The sequence below is a fragment of the Saccopteryx leptura genome, chromosome 13, assembly GCF_036850995.1.
Source record: "Saccopteryx leptura isolate mSacLep1 chromosome 13, mSacLep1_pri_phased_curated, whole genome shotgun sequence".
Classification (NCBI taxonomy): Eukaryota; Metazoa; Chordata; class Mammalia; order Chiroptera; family Emballonuridae; genus Saccopteryx; species Saccopteryx leptura.
Window position 1 is genome coordinate 32,631,244 of NC_089515.1, and position 26,133 is coordinate 32,657,376.

The 26,133-nt window shown below is 42.5% G+C and overlaps 1 protein-coding gene across 1 annotated transcript in view; it reads right to left on the reverse strand.

Moving 5' to 3' along the window:
• Positions 1 to 5,761: 5,761 nt before the first annotated feature.
• LOC136384735 (cytochrome P450 2C18-like) overlaps positions 5,762 to 26,133 on the reverse strand; it is a 55,758-nt gene continuing 35,386 nt past the window's right edge. Inside the window, exons 6-9 of the mRNA XM_066355272.1 lie at positions 22,103 to 22,244; positions 15,947 to 16,134; positions 7,059 to 7,200; positions 5,762 to 6,314 (exon numbers count right to left, since the gene is read on the reverse strand). Coding sequence (XP_066211369.1) covers positions 6,133 to 6,314; positions 7,059 to 7,200; positions 15,947 to 16,134; positions 22,103 to 22,244 — 654 coding nt within the window. The 3' untranslated portion in view covers positions 5,762 to 6,132. The remainder of the gene's footprint in view (positions 6,315 to 7,058; positions 7,201 to 15,946; positions 16,135 to 22,102; positions 22,245 to 26,133) is intronic.

Sequence of the window (26,133 nt, forward strand, 5' to 3'; positions counted from 1 at the left end):
TTTATTTTTAGGTTATGACTATAAAGAAAAAACATCTCCAAATGAATATTTGAAAAGAAATTTGGCCCTGGCCAATTCGCTCAGTGTATGGAGCATTAGCCTGGTATATGAACGTCCTGGGTTCAATTCTTGGTCAAGCACACCAGAGAAGCAACCATCTCTCTCCCCGCTCTCTCCCTCCTCTCTCTCTTCCACTCCTGCAGCCATTGGCTCAATTGGTTTGAGCATCAGCCCCAGACAGGGATTGCTGAGTGATCCCAGTCTGGGCACATGCAGGAGTCTCTCTCACTATCTTTCCTCCTTTCACTTAAAAGAAAAGAAAGTAAAAAAATTTGTCATCTTGAATAAAAATTTTGTTTAGAAGTGACTTTTTGAAAGAGACCATTGTGGCCCTGGCCAGTTGGCTCATGTAAAGACCAAGAAAAGATCAGAATGTTTAAAATAACAGGATATAGGCAAGGCACTAACAGAACAGGGAACTTAAGTGTACAGGCAGGTCCTGTCCCTGACTGTTAGGAATGCCATGACCAAGGTTGTTCAAGATACTGACTCACTGACCACACAATAACAGTATACGTGTTTAGACTTGCAGAATTTTGAAAAATTCCATTCCATATTTGGGTTGTTATGCTACATAATTATGAATTAGCCAATAGCTAACCGCTACATTTGCTTCTATGAACTGCTTGCTTGCTGAGCTTATAAAAAGACTTAGCTGTGAGCGCTAGGTGCGATTCCCATTGCAGCTCCTTGTGAGTACGGTGTCTCTGGACATCAGGGAATTCGCCCCTGCGCAGGTTAAACTGGCCAATAAAGAAACATCTATACTCCTGAAAGTCTCCGACATTTGTTCTTGTACCCGGTGGATGTTACAGCCCAGAGGATAGAATATCAGCCTGGTGTGCGAAAGGCCCAAGTTCCACCCCCAGTCAGGTCACGCTAGAGAAGCAACCATCTGCTTCTCTTCCCCTCCCTCTTGCCCTTCTCTCCCATTTCTTCTCTCATAGCCAGTATAGTTCAGTTGATTTGAGCATTGGCCCCAGATGTGGATCACTGGGGGGATCCCAGTTGGGTGCATTCGGGAGTCTGTCTCTCTATCTCCCCTTGTATCACATAAAAAAAAAAACTAAACTAGCCTGACCAGGCGATGGCACAGTGGATAGAGCGTCAAACTGGGAGCCAGGTTCAAAGCTTCAAGGTTGCTGGCTTGAATGCAGGCTCATCTAGCTTGAGCGCAGGCTCACCAGCTTGAGTGTAGGGTCGCTGGCTTGAGCGTGGGATCATAGACATGACTCCATGGTCACTGGTTTGAGCCCAAAGGTCGCTGGCTTAAAGCCCAAGGTCGCTGGCTTGAGCAAAGAGTCACTCACTCTGCTGTATGGAGCCCCCCGGTCAAGGCACATGTGAGAAAGCAATCAATGAACAACTAAGGTGCTGCAACAAAGAATTGATGCTTCTCATCTCTCTTCTTTCCTGTCTGTCTGTCCCTATCTGTTCCTCACTCTCTGACTCTATCTCTGTCTGTCAAAAGAAGCAAACTAGAAAAGGACAATTGCAAACTAGTAATAGAAGATATTTCTTTTGTAAATATGTAAATATGGTTTTACTATTATAAAAAATGATTTACTATTTTCTTGAGAAGTTATTAACCCTCATATTGTTCAAAACATTTAGTCTGAAATGTCATATCAGGCAGGGTTTTCTTAGAGACAAAATACTACAGTCTGAGTTTACATCTCTACTCTAGTTTCCAGGAAACATGGAATAATTACATTATGGGACCACAATTACCCTCTTACCTGAAACAACTATAAAACCTACAAAATATATGAAACCATTTTCAAACATTGGATATCAGCTAGCAAGGGGCAGTGGTCCCTGAGAGAGAAGAAACACACAAGATGCAACCATGCTTAGCCTAACTTATAGCCCAGAGCAAGTTTCCAAGCTGTATGTGAGGTGTGCGAATTCGGACAGAACCTGGTGGTTTTCCTGAGTTGAGGAAATCAAGGAGCTGGGAATCTGGGGAGGTTCAGGCAGCTAGAGTTCACAGGGAAGACTGCAGGAGGGCAAAGAATTAATTGCACAGAGAGAACTCCCGAGTTCTTCAGAAATGGTCCTCAAGTCCATGGCTATATTGGTCAGCTTGTGGGTGTGAGGAAACAATCTGAAATCAAAGAAATAACCACCAAAGGAGAATAGGGAACAAACCTGGGGCTCATACAGCACTAATGCTTGTTCCTGTAACCATCATCAGAGTGAAATTCTCAAAACCACTTGACATCAGGTAGGACACTCAGAAGGGCACTGCCTCGGTATCAGGGCAAAAGAAGGCTGGCAGCCGCTCTGGTCTTCCCCAGTAAAGCTTAGACACCACCCTCAGAAGGATCGCAGTGTTCCTGAGAAACCTAACTATATTTTAGTAAGCACAGAAAGATTTATTAGAATATACAAATATTCTGTAGCCTTAAGCTAAAACTGCAATGTTTGGCATCTAAACAAAAGTTGCCCAGCCTGTCAATAAGCAGAAAGTAAAACTCATAATGAAGAAAAAGAATAATCTATACAAACAAACTTTTAAACTCCACACATGATTGAATTCATAACAAGAACAATAAAAGAGATGCAACTTGTTATAGTGACGGACTTCTACTCAGCGATAGCCACATGATTAGCCAAGGTTAGCTTTCTGCCACGATCACCCATTAAAATTCTCTGTGAATGACCCATGCAAACCTCCATTTTTGCCTTTTAAAAACCTCTGACTTTGGCCTGACCAGGCGGTGGCGCAGTGGATGGAGCGTCAGACTGGGATGCAGAGGACCCAGGTTCGAGACCCCGAGGTCGCCGGCTTGAGCGCGGGCTCATCTGGTTTGAGCAAAAGCTCACCAGCTTGAGCCCAAGGTCGCTGGCTCAAGCAAAGAGTTACTCAGTCTGCTGAAGGCCCGTGGTCAAGGCACAAAGGAGAAAGCAATCAAAGAAAAACTAAGGTGTTGCAACGTGCAACGAAAAACTAATGATTGATGCTTCTCATCTCTCCGTTCCTGTCTGTCTGTCCCTGTCTATCCCTCTCTCTGACTCTCTCTCTGTCTCTGTAAAAAAAATAAATAAAATTAAAATAAAAACCTCTGACTTTGGCTCCCTACCAGGACACTACCCAAATCTGCGTTTTCAGATTTGCAATTCTTTGATCCCAAATAAATGCTTTTCTTTTTTCTTTCCTGAAGAAGCTCACAGGACATATCCAGGAATTAGTGATGAGAATGCTCAGAATTTGCTTCACATGATCTACTTTGCTCCATTTCCACCTGGAAACCACTGAGACTTTGCCAGAAAGCTTCACAAGGTCATTTCCATGAATAAACAGAGGGCTGCTAGGTAAGACTCAGAGGGACCAGTTGTGGCTGGCCTCTTTTAGCAGCCTCTAGGGGGCAGGTGTCTGTTGAACCAGGGAAGTTGACTGTGGGCAGTGAAGCTTCTTGTGGGGTCTAATTGTTCTTTTTTCTGAGCATCAAGCTCTAGGACCTTCGGACCCACACACAGAGCAGAATTTTGTTTTGTTTTGTTTTTTAAGTGAGAAGAGGGGAGCTAGAGAGACAGACCCCCACATCTCCCACATGCACCCCAACTGGGACCCACCCAACAACTCCTGTCTGGGGCTGATGCTTGGACCAACCGAACTATCCTCAGTGCCCGAGGCCAACACTTGAACCAATCGAGCCACTGGCAGCAGGACAGGAAGAGGGAGAGAAGGAGAAGAGAGAAGGGGAAGAGAGAAGGGAAGAAAAGCAGATGGTCATTTCTCTGTGTGCCCTGACTGGGAATCAAACCCGGGATATCCGCATGCCAGGCTGATGATCTATCCACTGAGCTGACTGCCCAAGGCCCAGAGCAGAGTTTATGGTCTAATAACTTATGGAACTAGAACTTATACAATGACGGGGGAAGATGGGAAAGTAAAGTCCAGACTGAGAAGAGTAAGGAGCAGAGGAGGGTTCTGGTCCGTGGAAGGCTGTTGCCTTTGCACCTGATCATGGGCTGGGGGTTGCTTGTGGGTCAGCAGGGCAGGAGGAAAAAGAGATGGTGGCAAAGCAGAGGAGAGCAAGGACAAGGTAGACCCCCTAGCACATCTGTATCTGCCGCTCATTGCAACTAACTACCTCCTGCAGAAAATAAGGGCTGCTGCTTCCCTTTCACCTGCCAGAGCTTGCACAGGTAGCTCATGGCCAACTCAAACATGAAACTGTGAAGGAAATGTAGTTCCAGCTTAGACCAGTCTACACCATACAAAACCAGCTCTGCCCCACTCCTTGGCAAATTGGTATTCTATCCACCCCATTCAGCCATATTTAACTTCCAGTAGCAAAATAGCGCTTCCATCTAACATGCCTCAACTGTTCCTGATACGACCCAAAACACCCTCAAGCTCCCTCCCAAAGAAAAAGTGAAGTTCCATATTCCCCAGATATACCTTTAGGGAATACTTAACCCTTTTCTAGCTGAGTCAAACTTTCCTTTTAATACCCTGAGATACATGCTTAATTATTATTAATACATTTTATACTTCCTATCAATAGTAGGGAAAAAAATAAAAGAGTTGATATTATATAATATATACAAATAAATTCATATCAAATTAAAGAAAAATACTTATAACTACTACAGGTCTCATTTCTGTGGCTGATTACACGGTTGTAGGTATTATGTATGACTTCCTTCTTCTAGTACCCATTCTTCTTTGGACATCATGGCTTTTTACCTGGGGCGGTGGCCCCGGTCTTCATTCTTGCAGGGTCAACACCGTTAGCAGCCCCAAGGTGTCTAGAGTATGCCGAGTATTGTCAGTGCTCCAATACAAGCAATAGAGAAGCTGGTTCCTCATGCAACTGCCCCTCCAGCTTGTGAAAGTTTGGAATGCCAGATGTGCTGTCCAATTCCTGCAGTCCCCAGGGAGAAGCTGGGTGTTGCTGGGTTCCTGCCCAATTCTATGGCACTTCGCCAGGGTTAGCAGTATGGCAAGAGTGTGTCTGCACTTTTCTTTCTAGATTTGATGAGGCTAGATTCACATTCACTAGTTTCTGGATTTTTTACAAAGGTTAATTGATTCACGCGTTACTGTGAATCTGTGTGTCCCCTGGGAGGACGAAAGTTCATGGTTTCCTTTCATGGTGTGTTGCTTTCACTCCCTCTTGTGGTCAGTTTTGACAGATTGTGTACTTAAGGAAATGACCATTTCTTCTAAGTTATCAAGTTTGTGGGCATGGAGTTGTTCGTAATATTCCTTCATTATCCTTTCAATGTCCGTGGCATCAAAGCAATGGCCCCTCTTTTAACTTGAACAATAGCAATTTCTGTCTTCTCCCTTCTCAGGGGGCACTGGCTATGGGTTTATCAATTCTATTAAACCTTCCAAAAAATCAGCTTTGTTTTCATTGCTTTTCTCTGCTGATTTCCTGTTTACAGTTTTTTTTATTTGTTTTCATTTCTATTTTTACTTTTACGAGGCTTACTTTATATTTAATTCCTATTACTGATCTCTATATTTCCTTACATGAAGCTGCTCTTGAACACAATTTTTCTCTCTTTTAAATCCAAACCCCTCAGGTAGCTCTAAGTGGTCACAGCCAAGAGAGCTTTTCTGTGCTTGTGCCCTTTCCCCTTCTCTGTGCTGATCATCATGAGGACCAGCCTGCCTCTTTGTATTATTTTCTTTCATTTCTTACCTGCAATATGCACAAAGGAAGGAAAGTCTGAGAACAGACTCGGAAAATTATACTTTTTATTTAGAACATGCAGAAGAGAAGAGGCTCTGCTTTGGCCCACACCAATCAGCTCGCTCTATTTCATGTCGGCTACATGGTACCATTCAATATGATGTTAGCATATTTTGGCCAATTCAGTTGTTTCAGAGTATGGAGAATAGCAGATCCATTTTTGCAGTGAAACTCAGGAAATTCTCCTTTAATTGAGGTTGGATGTTCCTGGCTCTTGAGAGAACGGAACGATGAAGAGAGGAAAGGTCAGAGAAGAGACTCCCAGAAAGGGGATGCCGAGGGAAGGAGGTGAATGATGTCCCGGATGAGGGGCAACAGCACAAAACATCCCAGGAGCAGACGGAAGCTCTGCTCTTCTTCACACAGGAATGAAGCAGAGCTGGAAAGGAGGCGGCAAAGAAGCAAACCCTCTCAAAACTGGGGTGATAGAGATGTCCTTTGGGTCGACCACAGATTTCAAGGTAAAGTTCTGTAAAATGGCAGTCAGGAATAGAAACAGCTCCATGTGGGCCAGGCTCTCTCCGGCACAGATCCGTTTTCCTGAAAATAACACACACACACAGAGTAGACACTCTTTGAACACTGACTGGCTGGACGCCAGAACGAGAATGTGCAGTAATTATTTGATTAATGGTTGAATGGATGGATGGAAAGCAGAATGGTTTGATAAACAGATGGAATGGTTTGATAAACAGATGGAGAAAGGGTGGACATACATCTTATCCACCTAACATCTTACCCTAACAAGTATTCTTCTTCCAGCAAATAGTTATTGAGGATCACCACTATGGCAAATATTTCATTAAGTGTTCTCACGTTCTAACTTCTCTCTCAAGTTTTCATCAATCTCTTTCTAGAAACACACATACATTGGTTGTACTTTCTGTTCCTCATCTGATGTTTCATGATCTTTCATCCCATTCTTCACAGCCTCTGTCTCGGCTCTGAGTATATCTACTCTTCATCGATCTCCAACACACCCTGACGTTTCAAGTTTTATACCACACCATTATTTTTGGCTGGAAGGAAGGCACTTCTCTTATATTTTCAGTACCAAGTCCAGATTTCATTTCTGAATCTGGAAGAACTGAGTCAGTTCTCCAAAGCAGCGACCTGGCCTAACAATGAGGATGTGCCACGAGGAGGGAAAGTGCATGGGCGTTGGGAGTGGTGCCTCTGGTCGTGGACAAAGAGCAATTCTATCAGTCCCACTACGTGTGTTCCAGCTGATCCCACAAGATGCCCTGTCTTTGAAGTACTGAAAAAAAAATATTTTTGTATTACCTGCTGAGAAAGCCATGAAGTAGTCACTCTTCTTAAAGTTGCCTCTCTCATCCAGGAAGTGGCCGGGGTCAAACTTCTCTGGGTTGGGGAATTCTTTGTCATCATGCAGCACGGAAGTCAGAGATGGTATTACAGTCGTGCCCTGGGAAGCACAGAGGTAAACTGAGTTATAAAGAAGTCATGGGGCTGGAAGAAAGGTGCAAGTCATTTAGTCCAATTTTAGGATCTATAGATGAGGAGGAATGTTAGGTCCAAAGAAGAGGAGGGACAGTTTAGCCCAGTGATCGGCAATCTTTTGAGCTTGGTGTGTCAAAATTTGCCAAAAAACCGAGCATAACTCAGGTGGTGTGTCACTGCAAGAAAAAAAACCATAATTTTGCAATATTTATAGTTTAAATAACAAAAATGCATAATTGTAATATATAACTATTTAATAAACCAAAAACTAATTATTTAACTTACCTGCTTAGTGACTTCTTTGTTCATCTGTCAGTTGGTTTCTTTTGTTGGTCTAGATATTATTTAACTTGTGTGGGGTGCTGTGAAATAAGATAACTGAGGGGAGGGGGAATTCTTTAACTAACCTGCCTATTAGTGACTTTTTTGTTGCTGAATTGCATTGGCTAAATCTTCAGTTGAAGGTCGGTATTTTGTACACTTCAAGCCCAAGCAAGCGCTACTACCTTCATCTGTCAGTCTGTTTCTTTTGTTGGTTTTGATATTATTTAACACTGAGAATAAGGTCTCACAAAAATATGTAGAGGGAAAAATTGTGAGTAAAGCCATTGCTATATTTTTCAGGGTGCTAAAAGTGTCTGGTAATTGGTTCCAGGCACTCTAAATTTCCTGTTCATAGTGGCACTCCTCTTGATTCTCCAAGTGGCACCTTTCCAGATTCTCAAGCTTTGACCTCAAGTAAACAAACACCTGAGCCCAGATGCTGTCTTGAAATTCTGCAAGTTGCATCTTTTTCTTTTATAAATTTTTATTAATTTTAATGGGGTGACATCAATAAACTAGGGTACATATGTTCAAAGAAAACATGTCCAGGTTATCTTGTCATTCAATTATGTTGCATACCCATCACCCAAAGACAGATTGTCCTCCATCACCTTCTATCTAGTTTTCTTTGTGCCCCCCCTCCCCCTCTCCCTCTCCTTCCCTCTCCCCCCCCCCGTAACCACCACACTCTTGTCCATGTCTCTTAGTCTCGTTTTTATGTTCCATCTATGTATGAAATCATGTAGTTCTTGTTTTTTTCTGATTTACTTATTTCACTCCGTATAATGTTATCAATATCCACCCATTTTGTTGTAAATGATCCCATGTCATCATTTCTTATGGCTGAGTAGTATTCCATAGTGTATATGTGCCATATCTTCTTTATCCAGTCGTCTATTGAAGGGCTTTTTGGTTGTTTCCATGTCTTGGCCACTGTGAACAATGCTGCAATGAGCATGGGGCTACGTGTGTCTTTACATATCAATGTTTCTGAGTTTTGGGGGTATATATCCAGTAGAGGGATTGCTGGGTCATAAGGTAGTTCTATTTTCAGTTTTTTAAGGAACTACCATACTTTCTTCCATAATGGTTGTACTACTTTACATTCCCACCAACAGTGAAAGAGGGTTCCTTTTTCTCCACAGCCTCTCCAACATTTGCTATTACCTGTCTTGTTAATAATAGCTAATCTAACAGGTGTGAGGTGGTATCTCATTGTAGTTTTGATTTGCATTTCTCTAATAACTAATGAAGATAAGCATCTTTTCATATATCTGTTGGCCATTTGTATTTCTTCCTGGGAGAAGTGTCTGTTCATGTCCTCTTCCCTTTTTTTTTTTTTTTTTTTTTTTTTTTTTTTTTTTTTTTGTATTTTTCTGAAGTTGGAAACAGGGAGGCAGTCAGACAGACTCCCACATGCGCCCAACCGGGATCCACCTGGCATGCCCACCAGGGGGCGATGCTCTGCCCATCTGGGGCGTTGCTCTGTTGCAACCAGAGCCATTCTAGCGCCTGAGGCAGAGGCCATAGAGCCACCCCCAGTGCCTGGGCCACCTTTGCTCCAGTGGAGCCCTGGCTGCGGGAGGGGAAGAGAGAGACAGAGAGGAAGGAGAGGGAGAGGGGTGGAGAAGCAGATGGGTGCTTCTCATGTGTGCCCTGGCCAGGAACCGAACCTGAGACTCCTGAATGCCAGGCTGACGCTCTACCACTGAGCCAACCGGCCAGGGCCCTCTTCCCATTTTTCTATTGGATTGTTTGTTTGTTGTTGAATTTTATGAGTTCTTTGTATATTTTGAATATTAAGCTCTTATCTGAGCTGTTGTTTGAAAATATCATTTCCCATTTAGTTGGCTGTCTGTTTATTTTGTTGTCAGTTTCTCCTCCTGAGCAAAAACTTCTTAGTCTGATGTAGTCCCATTCATTTATCTTTGCCTTCACTTCCCTTGCCTTTGGAGTCAAATTCATAAAATGCTCTTTAAAACCAAGGTCCATGAGTTTAGAACCTATGTCTTCTTCTATGTACTTTATTGTTTCAGGTCTTATATTTAGATCTTTGATCCATTTTGAATTAATTTTAGTACAAGGGGACAAACTGTAGTCGAGTTTCATTCTTTTGCATGTGGCTTTCCAGTTTTCCCAGCACCATTTGTTGAAGAGGCTTTCTCTGCAAGTTGCATCTTATGTAAATTAAGATGGCTGACACTATTTCTAATGGCGGGAAACGGCACCCATAGCACAGGCCCTCGCCTCTCCCAGCCTCCCCCTCACTTATCTCAGTAATGATGGTCAATTAGAAATCCATGACACCCCAGAACAGTAGATTGGATGATGGTTGCTGTGGTTATGTGGTTGCTGGTAATGGCGATCACAGGGCCCCCAGAGATGTGTCCCCCGTGGCATTCCACTGCTCCCTGCTCCTCTGGCCAGAAGTGAGGTCAAAGATCCTCTAACGGCCTAACCGGAAGTCCCAGAACTAGACGCTCTGTGCCAGAGTTCTGTTGTTTTGGCCTACAGCACAGAGTGTCTACACTACAGCAAATGTTTTATCCTTGGCTACTGCACATGGCCATGCAGGAGCCGAGAATGGAACGTCCTTCTCAGCATGTGACCCCATACTTCTCTGGTATGCAGCCGCATGCGGCCACGTGTCATCGAACATGGCTACGTGTGTCAGTGCTGACACGCGTGTCATAGGTTCACCATCACGGGTTTAACCCGAGAGAACAAGCAGTATTCAATGATCGGTTTAAGATCAGTGGCAGTGATGTTGCCAAAGTGAATTCCAATAACATCTGAAGTACTGAGTACATGAGTCCTAGGGTACCAGACCTTCTGAATCCATTCTGCTGATCGCCATGTTTGGACACTGGTATATGTCCCCACTACCCATTTTATTTTATCACTTCAATCTTTCCTCATTTCATATGTAGATTATGATTTAAAAAAGAAGTCTCTGTTGGAGCTTGAAATGTCTGAATTTATCTGTCGCTAGAGCTTTTCTAAATAGACATCTGATCTAGTTAAAAATAATCTCTTCTGTGATAATAACAATAAGTATCAAGTTAATGTTTCTGTTTCTGTCTCTCTCCTTTTCTTCTCTCTTTAAAATCAATAAATTAAAATTTTTTTAATAAACAATAAGTATAGTAACAAATATTAGTGTTACCACTGTCATGTAGATTGTCTTAATTTAAAAACATAGAAACAAAGAACAAACTGATAGATGCCAGAGAAGAGAAGGGTGGAAGGAGGGATAAGAAAGATGAAGAGCGCCTCACCAGGCGGTGGCGCAGTGGATAGAGTGTCGGACTGGGATGCCGAGGACCCAGGTTACCAGCTTGGATGGGCTCATCTGGTTTGAGCAAAGCTCACCAGTTTGAGCCCAAGGTCGCAGGCTTGAGCAAGGGGTCACTCGGTCTGCTGTAGGCCCGCGGTCAAGGCACATATGAGAAAGCAATCAATGAACAACTAAGGTGTCTCAACAAAAAACTGATAATTGATGCTTCTCATCTCTCTCCGTTCCTGCCTGTCTGTTCCTATCTATCCCTCTCTCTGACTCTCTCTCTGTCTCTATAAAAAATAATAATAATAATAAAAAGATGAAGAGCAATATAATCAATAATAGTGTGATGGCTTTGCATGGTGACAGATGGTTACTAGACTTGGTGTGCTGAGCACATCACATGATTAATAAGTGTTGAATAGTCACAGGGATGTAAAGTACAGCATGGGGAAAATAGTCAATAATATTGTAGTAACTATATATGGTGCCAGGGGAATACTGGAAATATTGGGGGGCCACTTTGTAAAATATATGACTATGTAACTACTATGCTATGTTCCTGAAACTAATACAAAATAGTATAGAATGTAAACTATAATTGAAAAATAAAATTTTTAAAAATGTTGGATCACAATGTTATGTCCTGAAACTAATATAACTATCTGCCAACTATAATAAAAATTTCTTCTTAATAAATAAATAAATAAAATACAGGGTAGAGTTCATTACAGATTAATCCTATTTAACAAAACCAGAAAGAATGTTAAAATTAGGGGAAAAAATCATCACTTTGCAACTATTCAGTTAAGTTATATCAATTAATGCTAAAACTGTTGGGTAAATAATTGGGAAGTATGATATTCACAGAGTCCTAAAGTACATGCAGTAGGTTTTTAATAATTAAATGTAGAAAAAAAAACCTCTGCTATGGAGAGTTCTGGCAGATGCCACTTGATTAGGTGAAGAACATAATGTAGCCAATAATGGGATTAGTAACTTTATGTGCCCCACTTCCCCAATAAATTTCAGTGGAACATATAAAACACCTATGTTGGTCTCTTACCAAAATTGTAACTGGAATCTAATCTCTAGAAAACAACCACACAAAACCAGCCTGAGGAATATTTTACATGACTACTGGCCTGGATCTTCACAAAAATAAAGGTACTGAAAGAAAAGAACAGAGAAAAGGGAATAGATAACAGAGACTAAAGGGGAAAGATAACCAAAATATATGCTTGTTGCTTGCTTTGATCCTTAACTGCAAAGAAAGAAAAATTATAAAAGATATTTTAGCCATGGCTGGATAGCTCAGTTGGTTAGAGCATTGTCCCGAAGCACAGGGGTTGCCAGTTCGATCCCCCATCAGGACACATACAGGAACAGATTGATGTTCCTGTCTCTCTCTACCTACCTCCCTCTCTCAGTAAAATTTTAAAAAAATTAAATAAAAGATATTCTAGGAAAATTGGGGAAATTTAAATATAGGCTGTACGTTAGATAATGTTTTAGCAGTGATAACTCTTAAGTGCGAATGCTATTTTCCGCATACAAAAATCAATGTTACTGGGAAAAATGCATTGAAATGTTGAGGGGTTGATGGGTAAATAGATAAATATAAAAGTAAATAGAATACAAGTTTATATATTATTTATATATGCATATGTTTTTAGATTTAAAATGTTTTTATGCAAATGTGGGGGGAAATTCCATCCTCTTAATTTATCATATAAAAGGTCTGTAACTCTAGTTTTAAAATTATTCCCTTGTATATTTTTAAACAAATAATATATAAAATATTTTCTTTAAGATACAAAAAGAAATGCAAAAGCCAGTATGTTTTCATCAAGTATTGCTCAAATGTCTGGATATTCATAAAGATATAAAGGAAGCATGACCATTATTTCACAACATAAGTAAAAATATACCAGAATGGATCAGTGATATAAATGTATTCGCTAAAAGTATAAATTAAGTTTTAAAAATAAATAAAGGTATTAATGTCACCTCATTAAAATTAATTAAAAAATAAATAATGTCACCTCATTAAAATTAATTTAAAAATAAACAGCAAAAAATAAAATAAAATAAAATAGATAAAGGTAAATCTTTGAGACCCTGTTGTGGCAAATATTCTTTAGAAAGGACCAAATATATATATATATATATATATATATATATATATATATATATATATATATATCACAAATCAATCTTACATTTTTGCAAAGTATTCTGTTGATAGTCTTAGACATTGACAAATAATAAGCCATGCATTGATTTCAAAGACATGAATGGCTAAGTGACCACAAGAAGAAGGAAAGACAATCAAAATATGCCTGGCCTGATAGGGCAGTGGGCAGAGGATAGAGTGTCAACCTGGGACACTGAGCACGGGGTCATCCGGCTTGACATGGGTTCATCAGCTTGAATGTGGGGTCACTAGCTTGAGCGTGGAATCATAGACATGACCCCATGGTCACTGGCTTGAGCAAGGGATCACTTGCTCTGCTGTAGCCCCAGGTCAAGGCACATATGAGAAAGCAATCAATGAACAACTAAGGTGGCACAACTATGAATTGATGCTTCTCATCTCTCTCCCTTCCTGTCCGTCTGTCTCTCTCACTCTGTCTCTCTCTCTAAAAAATAAATAAATAAATAAATAAACCCACATTAGGGTACATTTTCTATCTATTTTTATGAGGCCAGCATTGCCTTGATATCAGAAATATGACAATAAAATATTAAAAAAGAAAAATTGTAGACCAAAATTTTTTTTTATTTAAATACAGACGTTCTTAACAAAATTTACCACATTAAATCCATCTGTGTATGTATACCTAAAATGTGTACTTTGCCTGACCAGGCAGTGGTGCAGTGGATAGAGCGTCGAACTGGGATGCAGAGGACCCAGGTTCGAGACACCGAGGTTGCCAGCTTGAGCGCGGGCTCATCTGGTTTGAGCAAAAAGCTCACCAGCTTGGACCCGGGGTCGCTGGCTCCAGCAAGGGGTTACTCGGTCTGCTGAAGGCCCGCGGTCAAGGCACATATGAGAAAAAAATCAATGAACAACTAAGGTGTCGCAACGTGCAATGAAAAACTAATGATTGATGCTTCTCATCTCTCTCCGTTCCTGTCTGTCCCTGTCTATCCCTCTCTCTGACTCACTCTCTGTCTCTGTAAAAAATTTAAAAAAATTTAAAAAATTAAATGTGTACTTTGAGTGGAAAAAGTGAGGTCAATATACAACCATACCAATAGATGCAGAAAGTTGATATGAAAATATTACATACACATTCATGACAACAAATCATGAAAAATAAGAGGGTAAACTTCTTAATCTATAAAGAACATCTACCAAAATGTACATACAACATTATTCTCAATAGTCAGATGTTAAACCTCCGCTTTCTTGAAAATCAGAAATAAAGTTAGAATGAAACAATAATATTAACCCAACCCTGGCCAGATGGCTTAATAAACAGAGTGTGGTCCCATCACGTCATAGTGAGGGGTTTGATCCCTGTTCAGGAGACGTAGAAAAAGCAATCAATGAGTGCAGAATTAAATAGAAAAACTAAATGGAATAACAAGTTGATTCCTCTGTCTCTCTCTCTCTCTCTATTCTTCTCTCTCAGAAAAAAAAAAAAGAATATTAACCCAGATAGCACGATAATGTATGTAGAAGTTGAAGATTAATCTATAAATTATCAGCAGTGATTTTTAAATTTTGCAAGGTTGTAACATATAAAGTCATCAAAAAAATAAAATCAATTATGTTTACATGTATCAGATTTTAAAAATGGAAAAGGCATTTAAAAATGTATAATAACAAGAGTAGTATTAAGTAGCTATGAAAAAGCACACAAAATATTTGCAAGCCGCCTGACCAGGCGGTGGTGCAGTGGATAGAGCGTCGGACTGGGATGCAGAGGACCCAGGTTCGATACCCCAAGGTCGCCAGCTTGAGCGTGGGCTTATCCGGTTAGAGCAAAAAGCCCACCAGCTTGAACCCAAGGTCGCTGGCTCCAGCAAGGGGTTACTCGGTCTGCTGAAGGCCCGCGATCAACGCACATATGAGAAAGCAATCAATGAACAACTAAAGTGCAATGAAAAACTAATGATTGATGCTTCTCATCTCTCTCCATTCCTGTCTGTCTGTCCTCGTCTATCCCTCTCTCTGACTCACTCTCTGTCTCTGTAAAAAAATAAACAAATTTAAAAAATTAAAAGAAAATATTTGCAAGCCAATGCTCAATGCACTGAAAAATTTTTGTGTGTGTGTGACAGAGACAGAGAGACAGAGAGCGGGACAGATAGGGACAGACAGACAGAAAGGGAGAGAGATAAGCATCAATTCTTCATTGCAGCTTCTTAGTCTCTTTAGTTATTCATTGACTGCTTTCTCATATGTGCCTTAACCAGGAGGCTCCAGCTGAGCCAGTGACCCCTTGCTCAAGCCAGAGACCTTGGGCTCAAGCCACCGACCTTGGGCTTCAATCCACTGACCTTGGGCTTCAAGCCAGCGACCATGGGGTCATGTCTATGATCCCACGCACAAGCCGGATGAGCCCACGCTCAAGCCAGCAACCTCAGAGTTTCGAACCTGAATCCTCTGCATCCCAATCCACCGCTCTATCCACTGTGCCACCACCTGGTCAGGCTAAAAAAAATTATTAAGAAAATTAAAGAACGCCTCCTCCCTCACACCAACTGGGAGCGTATCATATTTATTAACTGAAAGAGTCAATGTATCATGAGGTTAAGACTTTCAAAATTGATCTAATGTCACCCTGATAAAAATCCCAGCAGATTGTTTGGTAAATTGACAAACTAATACTAACATCAGTTTGGAAATATAAGCAGCTTATACTAGCTAAACAATATCAAAGAAGCAGAACAAACTGGAAGACCTACACTGCCAGATGTCAAAATCTGTTATAAAGGTTTATAGTCTAAACTAGAAACAACACAGACTCCATCATGCTGCCACATGTATCATTTTTGCACTTCTCTCATCTTGTGTTGGTAGAGAATGAAAACCATGTGGTATAACTGGGAACTTCAAGACCACCGAGGTCAGTGTGAGGGAAATACACCTTACCTTGGGAATAACGTAGTTTCTGAATTTAACGTCATGGGTCACTGCATGAGGCAGGCTAGTGGGGAGGAGGTCAATGTATCTCTGGATCTCATGCACCATGGCATTCGTGTAGGGCACGCGGCTCCTGTCCTGCATGCAAGGGATCCGGTCCTTGCCAATCACATGATCAATCTCTTCCTGGGCTTTAGCTAATAAAACACAAGTAAAATTGATGGAAAATAAGAAAAATACCTACCACATTTACATACTGATTCAGGGATACATGAAGCAATATGAAGGTGTCTCAACATCATTATCAACGTCAATTATAGCCTGACCAGGTAGTGGTGCAGTGGATAGAGCATCGGCCTGGGATGCGGAGGACCCAGGTTTAAAATCCAGAGGTCACTGGCTTGAGTGTGGGCTCATCCAGCTTAAGCACAGGGTCATCAACTTGAGTGCGGGACCATAGACATGATCTCATGGTCGCTGGCTTGAGCCCAAAGGTTGCTGGCTTGAGTAAGGGATCACTCACTCTCTGCTAGAGTCCCATGGTGAAGGCACATATGAGAAAGCAATCAATGAACAACTAAAGTGTTAACAACGAGGAATTGATGCTTCTTATCTCTCCCTTCCTGTCTGTTCCTGTCTGTCTGTCTGTCCGTCTGTCTGTCTCTCTCTCTCTCACTAAAACAAATAGAAATCAATTATATGTCAGGAAATACATCTAGACGTAGAGAAATAACTGCCATAATAGATATACATAACTCTGCTACAAGCTAGGCTTAAGATACATCAATCCATACCTGTATATCAGCATACCTAATAATAAAGAAATGATAAAATGTTTCTTTTTTATTATTATTAAGTGAGAGGCAGGGCAGGAGAGACAGACTCTTGCATGTGCCCCAAATGAGATCCAATCTGCAAGCCCCTACCAGGCGATCCTCTGCCAAGCTGGGCCACAGCTGTTGCTCAGCAATAGAGCTATTTTAGTGCCTGAGGCTAAGGCCATGGAGCCATCCTCAGAGCCCAGGGCCAACTTTGCTTGAACCATTTGAGCCATAGCTGTGAGAGGGGAAGAGCAAGAGAAATAAAGAGAGATGGGAAGGGTGGAGAAGCAGATGGTTGCTTCTCCTGTGGACCCTGACCAGGAATCGAACCCAGGACTTCCACAAGCTGGGCTGATGCTCTACCATGGAGCCAACTGGCCAGGGGAGAAATGATGAAATGTTTCAAAATACAAACAGAGCATAAGTCAAGAAATTAGTCTTTGTAAAAAGAGAAAAATAGAAAACCAAATATTAATTTTATATCAAAATAATATGTGGATTGAAAAAGAGAATTATAATGTATGTTTTGTGCATTTATGTGTTGTTTGTTTGTGTGTGTGCAATTTGCAATGGCATTCTCTTCATCCTCCAACTTGCCAGTGTGACTAATTTGAATATGCTAGCAGTTTCTTCTGAAATATATGTTCTATTTCTAAATAATGACTCTCTCCTATTTCTCACTTACCCATTTTCACACAATATCTGATTTCCTGGTATGGAAAGTGAGAATTTACTTCTCTATCTCCACCTCATATAAAACACACACACGGCCCTGGCCGGTTGGCTCAGTGGTAGAGCATCGGCCTGGCGTGCATAAGTCCCGGGTTCGATTCCCGGCCAGGGCACACAGGAGAAGTGCCCATCTGCTTCTCCACCCCTCCCCCCCTCCTTCCTCTCTGTCTCTCTCTTCCCCTCCCGCAGCCAAGGCTCCATTGGAGCAAAGATGGCCCGGGCGCTGGGGATGGCTCCTTGACCTCTGCCCCAGGCGCTAGAGTGGCTCTGGTCGCGACAGAGCGACACCCCGGAGGGGCAGAGCATCGCCCCCTGGTGGGCAGAGCGTCGCCCCCTGGTGGGCGTGCGGGGTGGATCCCGGTCGGGCGCATGCGGGAGTCTGTCTGACTGTCTCTCCCCGTTTCCAGCTTCAGAAAAATACAAAAAATAAAATAAATAAATAAATAAATAAATAAAACACACACAATTCTTCTATTACGTTTTCCCCAATGTAGTTAGACCACATTTTAACATCATTCTGACTACATAAACAATCCTTCCTGGCAAGACAACTATGATTATGTTTCATTTTTGGTACTTTCTTGGACTTAACTATGATTCTTTAATTTAATTCATAATTTTCTATGTCTTGATTTGAATTGTTTCTAAATACAGGTACTAAGGTAGATGTTTTCAAATAATCGACCACTTCTCTTTTGTTCTGGGTGTCTCCTGTTACACCTGCTTTATCCACCTAATCATTCTGAAGTGGATATTTTCTAGGTCTGGTATGTAGCAACCTCCCTGATGAGCCGTTCTGTTTCCTTGAACCCATGACTCCTTCTGACATGACATCAGATATTTGGATGAAAAAGGAAAAAGAGAGGGTAAAGATTTTGTCAAATGTACATGGCTAAGAATACAGTATACTCTTTTTATTAACACACAATTTTATAGTTTCTGTTGAGAATTTTAATGGTGTTCTGAATCCTAATCCTTACACATGATACAATGTTGCTCCCTGGAAGTTTTTGTGATATTTTTTTTACTTATTTTTATTTTTTTTATTAAGTGAGAGTCAGGGAGGCAGAATGACAGGCTCCTACATGCACCCTGACCAGGATCCACCCAGCAAGCCATCTACAGGGCAATTCTCTACCCATCTGGGGCCACTGCTCTGTTGCTTGGCAATGAAACTATTTTAGCACCTAAAAAGAAGCCATGGAGCCTGACCCGGCAGTGGCGCAGTGGATAGAGCATCGGACTGGGATGCAGAGGACCCAGGTTCAAGACCCCAAGGTCGCCAGCTTGAGCGTGAGCTCATCTGGTTTGAGCAAAGCTCACCAGCTTGAACCCAAGGTCGCAGTCTCGAGCAAGGGGTTACTTGGTCCACTGAAGGCCCGTGGTCAAGGCACATATGAGAAAGCAATCAATGAACAACTAAGGTGTTGCAATGCGTGACAAAAATCTAATGATTGATGTTTCTCATCTCTCTCCATTCCTGTCTGTCTGTCCCTATCTATCCCTCTCTCTGACTCTATAAAAAAATAAAATAAAAAAAAAAAAGAAGCCATGGAGCCATCCTCAGCACCCCGGGCCAACTTGCTCAAAACTTTTGAGCCATGGTTGTGGAAAAGGAAGAGAGAGATTGAAAGAGAGAGAGAGAGAGAGGGAGAGAGAGAGAGAGAGAGAGAGAGAGAGAGAAGAGGGAGGAGTGGGGAAGCAGATGGTCGCTTCTCCTGTGTGCCCTGGCCGGGAATTGAACCTGGGACTTCCACATACTGGTCCAATGCTCTACTGCTGAGCCAACCGGCCAGGGAATGATTTTCTTTTTAATCCTAGTATTCTGAAATTCCATGGCCCTGTGTCTTGAGGTAGATTTTTTGTTTTTTGTTTTTTGTGTGTGTGTGTATGTGTGTGTTTTTTTTAGATGGATGTTTTTTACTTCATCAACTTTGTTATACATGTCAAGAGAATTTTCTATCTATCTGGCAAACTACAGAGGTTTTTCCTCCTGACTCATTTACTCTCTGGAGTTTTTATTTAGTTTTGTTTTGTTTTTGTCTATGTTTTTAAAGTTGGCTGCTGAATTTCAGGAAGCAGGATGGAGAAAGAAGTTAAGAGTCTCTTAATTCAAGAAACAGATTCTTCTCTAACCTTTTCAGCCCTACACATCACTCTCGCCCGGTCACTGCCCAGTGTCCCTGAGTGTAGGGCCAGTTTGCTTTCACTTCTTCGTAGAGTAAACCCCCTTTATCGTATTGGGAAGAATTAGTTACCTGATAAAAGGAGTTGTCAAAGGGACCTGGGCAGGGAAAGCTACCTCCTTTTTCAATCTGTTTCTACCTCTACATTTTTTTGAAACCTAGCACATCCAAATACCAAAACGTATAGGGATATAAAGACACAAATAGCGCCCTGGCCAGTTGGCTCAGTGGTAGAGCATTGGCCTGGGGTGCAGAAGTCCCGGATTCGGTTCCCGGCCAGGGCACACAGGAGAAGCGCCCATCTGCTTCTCCACCCCTCCCCCTCTCCTTCCTCTCTGTCTCTCTCTTCCCCTCCCGCAGCCGAGGCTCCATTGGAGCAAAGATGGCCCAGGCGCTGGGGATGGCTCCTTGGCCTCTGCCCCAGGCGCTAGAGTGGCTCTGGTCGCAACAGAGCGATGCCCCGGAGGGGCAGAGCATTGCCCCCTGGTGGGCAGAGCGTCGCCCCCTGGTGGGCGTACCGGGTGGATTCTGGTCAGGCGCATGCGGGAGTCTGTCTGACTGTCTCTCCCTGTTTCTAACTTCAGAAAAATACAAAAAAATAAAATAAAAATAAAAGACACAAATAGCTTTTCCTCATCCTATAACTTCCTTTTCTGACATTGAGGTTACAATTTGATCCTCAATCCTGAGTTTATTATCTTCCCTCAACATGTTCTCTGTTTTCAAAAATTTGCTGAAGATTTGTTGACAGTTTCCTGACCTCCTTTTAGTCAGCTTTAAAGGACTAATTCTCATTTGAATTAGTTTATAATCATTTTAGTGACATTTTGACACAGGACAAAATAATGCATGTTTTTGTTTAAAATGTTATTTATTTATTTGAGAGAGATCAATTTGTTGTTTCATTTATTTATGCATTCATTGGTTGATTCTTATATGTGTCCTGACCAGGGATCAAACCTGCAACCTTGGCATATTGAGAGGATGCTCTAAACAACTGAGCTATCCAGCCAGGCAATAATGTGTATTTCTAAACTGCTATGCATAATTGTGCCTCTTTATAGGTAAATTTCTGGCTCTAGCTGGTTTGCTCAGTGGTAGAGCATCGACCTGGCATGTGGATATCCTGGGTTTGATTGCCAGTCAGGGCACACAGAAGAGGCGACCATCTGCTCCTCCCTCCTCCCTTCTGTCTCCTCCTGCAGCCATGGCTCAATTGGTCTGAGCAAGTTGGCTTCTGACGCTGAGGATGGCTCTGTGGCCTCCACCTCAGGCACTAAAAAAAAAATGGCTTGGTTGCTGAGCAACAGAGCACAGCCCCAGGTGGGCAGAGTATCATCCCCTAGTGGGTTTTCCAGATGAATCCCAGTCAGGCGCATGCTCAGGTCTGTGACTCTGCCTCCCCTCTTCTCACTAAAATAAATAAAAAGGAAGGAAGGAAGGAAGGAAGGAAGGAAGGAAGGAAGGAAGGAAGGAAGGAAGGAAGGAAGGGAGGTGGGAAGGGAGGGAGGGAGGAAGGAAGGGAAGAAGGAAGGAAGGAAGGAAGGAAGGAAGGAAGGAAGGAAGGAAGGAAGGAAGGAAGGAAGGAAGAAAAGTACATTTCTAACATAAAGTGCTTTGTAAAAGATTATATTATTGACCCCTTCACCCCAAACTCTTATTTTGGTAATCAACCCTTTCTGGAAAACAGACTTCTGAAATAACAAAATCCCTTTACGCAATCTCTTAAACCTGAAGAGTAATACGTTTCTTGTGAATCTAAATATTTAGAACGCTTTCTAGATTGTGGAAATTATCTCAGACAGCCTCACTAAATCTCTAGGATTTTAACTTACGCTTTAGGAAGGAGAGTTTCCGTTAGAACACTGCATTTTCAGAATGAGGAGAGGTCTGTGCAAGAATATACCTACTGTTCAAATTGAGTAGCCTTTTTATAATAAAACCAATTTGTATTCCCGGGCCACACTTGCCAGCTGTGCCTACCACAAATAACCTCATGAAATCCAGGCATAGGTTTACTGCTTTCACTGCTGCCCACAAGTGTTGCCCTTCCCCTCAGTCATCAGCCTGTATTTTATAAAGATGTCCCATTATTTCCCCTTTTCTAAACTTGGAAAAATTAGGCAGGTCAAACAGAAATTTTAATAACGACACTTCTCTAAGAGAAACAAGATGGAATGTGCTTGCCGTGTCTTTCCAACCTTGTTTCTGAAGCCCAGCCTGCCCAGCACATGGGGCATACCTAAGACCTCTGGGTGCTTCAGCAGGAGCAGGAGGCTATATCTCAGGGTGGTGCTTGTTGTAAGCCCAGCCTGCCCACCACATGGGGCATACCTAAGACCTCTGGGTGCTTCAGCAGGAGCAGGAGGCCATATCTCACGGTGGTGCTTGTTGTAAGCCCAGCCTGCCCAGCACATGGGGCATACCTAAGACCTCTGGGTGCTTCAGCAGGAGCAGGAGGCCATATCTCAGGGTGGTGCTTGTTGTCTCTGTCCCAGCTCCAAAGAAATCACCTACAGTGACTGCCAAGTTTTCAAAAGTAAACTCCATCTGTGGATTGTGTTTTTCCTAGGAAGAGTTTGATAAAATTATTTCACAAATCAATTTTCCAGAATTAGAGTTAATCCAAAATAACTCATAAGCCAACATATAAATTACAAGGTGCAATTTTAGAAAATCGGCAACGGTGTGGTAGGTCAAGAGACTATAAATTAGTTGACGCAAGCACCATTTTCTACTGCCTTATCCTTCTTTTGCAGTTAAGTGAGCCAGGCAGGTAGTTTTTACCTGTGAGATATAAGCAGACACCTTTTTTTTTTTTTTTTTTTTTTTTTTTGTATTTTTCTGAAGCTGGAAACGGGGAGAGACAGTCAGACAGACTCCTGCATGCACCCAACCGGGATCTACCCGGCACGCCCACCAGGGGCGTCGCTCTGCCCCTCCAGGGCGTCGCTCTGCCGCGACCAGAGCCACTCTAGCGCCTGGGGCAGAGGCCAAGGAGCCATCCCCAGCGCCCGGGCCATCTTTTGCTCCAATGGAGCCTTGGCTGCGGGAGGGGAAGAGAGAGACAGAGAGGAAGGAGGCGGGGGGGGGGGGGTGGAGAAGCAAATGGGCGCTTCTCCTATGTGCCCTGGCCAGGAATCGAACCCGGGTCCCCCGCACACCAGGCCGACGCTCTACCGCTAAGCCAACCAGCCAGGGCCTTATAAGCAGACACCTTTGATGTCACTCTTTCTATTTCCTCTGTCTTACTCAAAAAAAAACAGAAGACTTGGCTTGGGGGAGTGAACACACAATAGGGTGGGTGTACAGAGATACATTGTAGAAATTGGGAACCTAAAACTTATACAATTATGTTCACCAGTATCACCCCAATAAAATTAAATTTAAAAAAAAGAAAGACATGAAGGAGGAGGCAGACGTCATCTTGGGGCGAGTGGATTGAATCATGAAGTGAGACCTGGCTCCTAAGGATAGGTGAAGAAAAATGGAAAGTATTTGACTCTTGGATGTTTCAGGGCTTCTGTATTATCCTTCCACTGACACATCGCGAGACTTCGTTTATGTGAGGTAAATAAACCCAGTATATGGTAAAGCCACTGTTGACAGATTTTATTTGTAGACAAACATAATCTTTTTGTGTGTGTGTGTGTGTGTGTGTGTGTGTGTGTGTGTGTGTGTATTTTTTTTTTTCTGAAGCTGGAAACGGGGAGAGACAGTCAGACAGACTCCCGCATGCGCCCGACCGGGATCCACCCGGCACGCCCACCAGGGGCGAAGCTCTGCCCACCAGGGGGCGATGCTCTGCCCCTCCGGGGCGTCGCTCTGTTGCGACCAGAGCCACTCTAGCGCCTGGGGCAGAGGCCAAGGAGCCATCCCCAGCGCCCGGGCCATCTTTGCTCCAATGGAGCTCCATTTCAACAATGGAGGCCAAGGAGCCTTCCCCTGCAGGAGGGGAAGAGAGAGACAGAGAGGAAGGGGGGGGTGGAGAAGCAAATGGGCACTTCTTCTATGTGCCCTGGCCGGGAATTGAACCCGGGTCCCCCACACACCAGGCCGATGCTGTACCGCTGAGCCAACCAGCCAGAGCCAACAAACATAATCTTAATTACTAGAAAGAATTAAAGTTGTGAAAGGCTTTTATACTAAAAACTAAAACCATTGCTCAACAAAATGAGTAAGTAGATGAAACAGCATCCCACATACAAGTATTGGAAGATTAACTGTTGGTAAAGGTGGTAACATGCCTTGAGGCAAAATAAAATCTCAGCGCAACCCCATCCAAATTCCAAAGGAAAAGCCCACCCTCTAAATTCTTATAGAAATACCGGGAAACGACTCAGCTTCCCAATCTGAAAACTTATTACAAAGCTACCGTAATCAAAACAAACTCCTAACAAAAAGATAGAAAACAAGACCAATGGAACAGAATTGAAATCTAGATATAAACCAAAACACCTTTGACCAATTTATTTTCAACAAGGGTGCCAAGACTTCTCATCCATTAGAAGAGTCTCTCACCAAATGGTGCTGGACAACTGGATAATAACTCGGAAACGGATGAAGTTGGACCCCTGCTTCACTCCAAATGCAAAATATAACACAAAATAGATGAAAAATTAAAATGGAGAGCTAAACCTATAAAACTTTTAGAAGAAAGCATGGGGAAAATTTTCACAAATTCAGGCTTGGCAATGAATTCTTAGTTTTGAAACCAAAGAAACAAAAGAAAAAATATATAAATCAGACTATCAAAATAGAAATATTTGTGCATCAAAGGACATAACCAAGAACGTCAAATGATAACCTACAGGGTGGGAGAAAATATTTGCCCTTCACATATCTATAAAGGTTTAATTTCCAAAATACATAAACAACTCTTACAGCTCAACAACAAAGACAAGCAACTCAATTTTTAAAAGGCAAAGGAATTGAGCCTGACCAGGTGGTGGTGCAGTGGAGAGAGCATTAGACTGAGATGCAGAGGACCCAGATTCGAAATTCCGATGTTGCCAGCTTGAGTGTGGGGTAGCTGGTTTGAGCATGGGATCATAGACATGATCCCATGGTTGCTGGCTTGAAGCCCAAGGTCACTGGTTTGTGCAAGGAAGGGGTCACTCACTCTGCTGTAGCGCCCAGTCAGGGCACATATGAGAAAGCAATCAATGAACAACTAAGGAGCCGCAACAAAGAATTGATGTTTCTCATTTCCCTCCTTTTCTGTCTGTTTGTCCCCCATCTGGCTCTCTCTCTCTCTCTCTCTCTCTGTCACAAAAAAAAAAAGAAAAAGAAAAGGAAGGAAGGAAGGAAGGAAGGAAGGAAGGAAGGAAGGAAGGAAGGAAGGAAGGAAGGAAGGAAGGAAGGAAGGAAGGAAGAAAGAAAAGGGGCAAAGGACTTGAATGACATTTCATCAAAGAAGATATATAAATGAGCAAAAGCACATGAAAATAAATCCACTGACCAGGTAGTGGCAGTGGATAGAGAGTTGACCTGGGATGCTGAAACCCAGGTTCGAAACCCCAAAGTCACTGGCTTACTCCAAGGCCGCTGGCTTAAGTAAGGGTTACTGGCTCGGCTGGAGCCCCCTGGTCAAGGCATGTATGAGAAAGCAGTCAAAGAACAGCTAAGGTGCCACAACTTATGAGTTGATGCTTCTCATCTCTCTCCCTTCCTGTCTGTCTGTCCCCCCCCCCCCCCCCCCGGCCCGACTCTCTCTCTTGCTTGCTCACTAAAAAAAAAAAAATTTGTCCACCGTCATTGATCATCAAGGAAATGCAAATTGAAACCACGAGATACCACTTCATATCAACTAGAGTAGCTGTAATAATTACAAAAACACAAAATAAGTATTGGCAACTATGTGGGAAAATAGGAATCCTCATACACTGGTGGAGGAAAGGTAAATGCTGCAGTCACTGTGGAGAAGTTTGGCTGTTGCTCAAATGTTAGATATAAACTTGTCTCCTAGGAATGTGCCCAACAAAAGTGAAAACATGTCCATAAAGAAATTTGTACACAGCCTGACCAGGCAATGGCACAGTGGATAGAGCTTCGGACTGGGATGCGGAAGGACCCAGGTTCCAGACCCCGAGGTCGCCAGCTTGAGCGCAGGCTCATCTGGTTTGAGCAAAAAGCTCACCAGCTTGGACCCAAGGTCGCGAGCAAGGGGTTACTCGGTCTGCTGAAGGCCCACGGTCAAGGCACATATGAGAAAGCAATCAATGAACAACTAAGGTGTTGCAACGAAAAACTGATGATTGATGCTTCTCATCTCTTTCTGTTTCTGTCTGTCTGTCCCTATCTATCCCTCTCTCTGACTCTCCCTCTGTCTCTGAAATAAAATAAATAATAAAAAAAAGAAACTTGTACACAAATGTTTATAGCATCATTATTTGTAAGGGCCAAAGGTAGACACAACAGAGATGTACACCAATAGAAAATTCAGCCATAAAAAGGT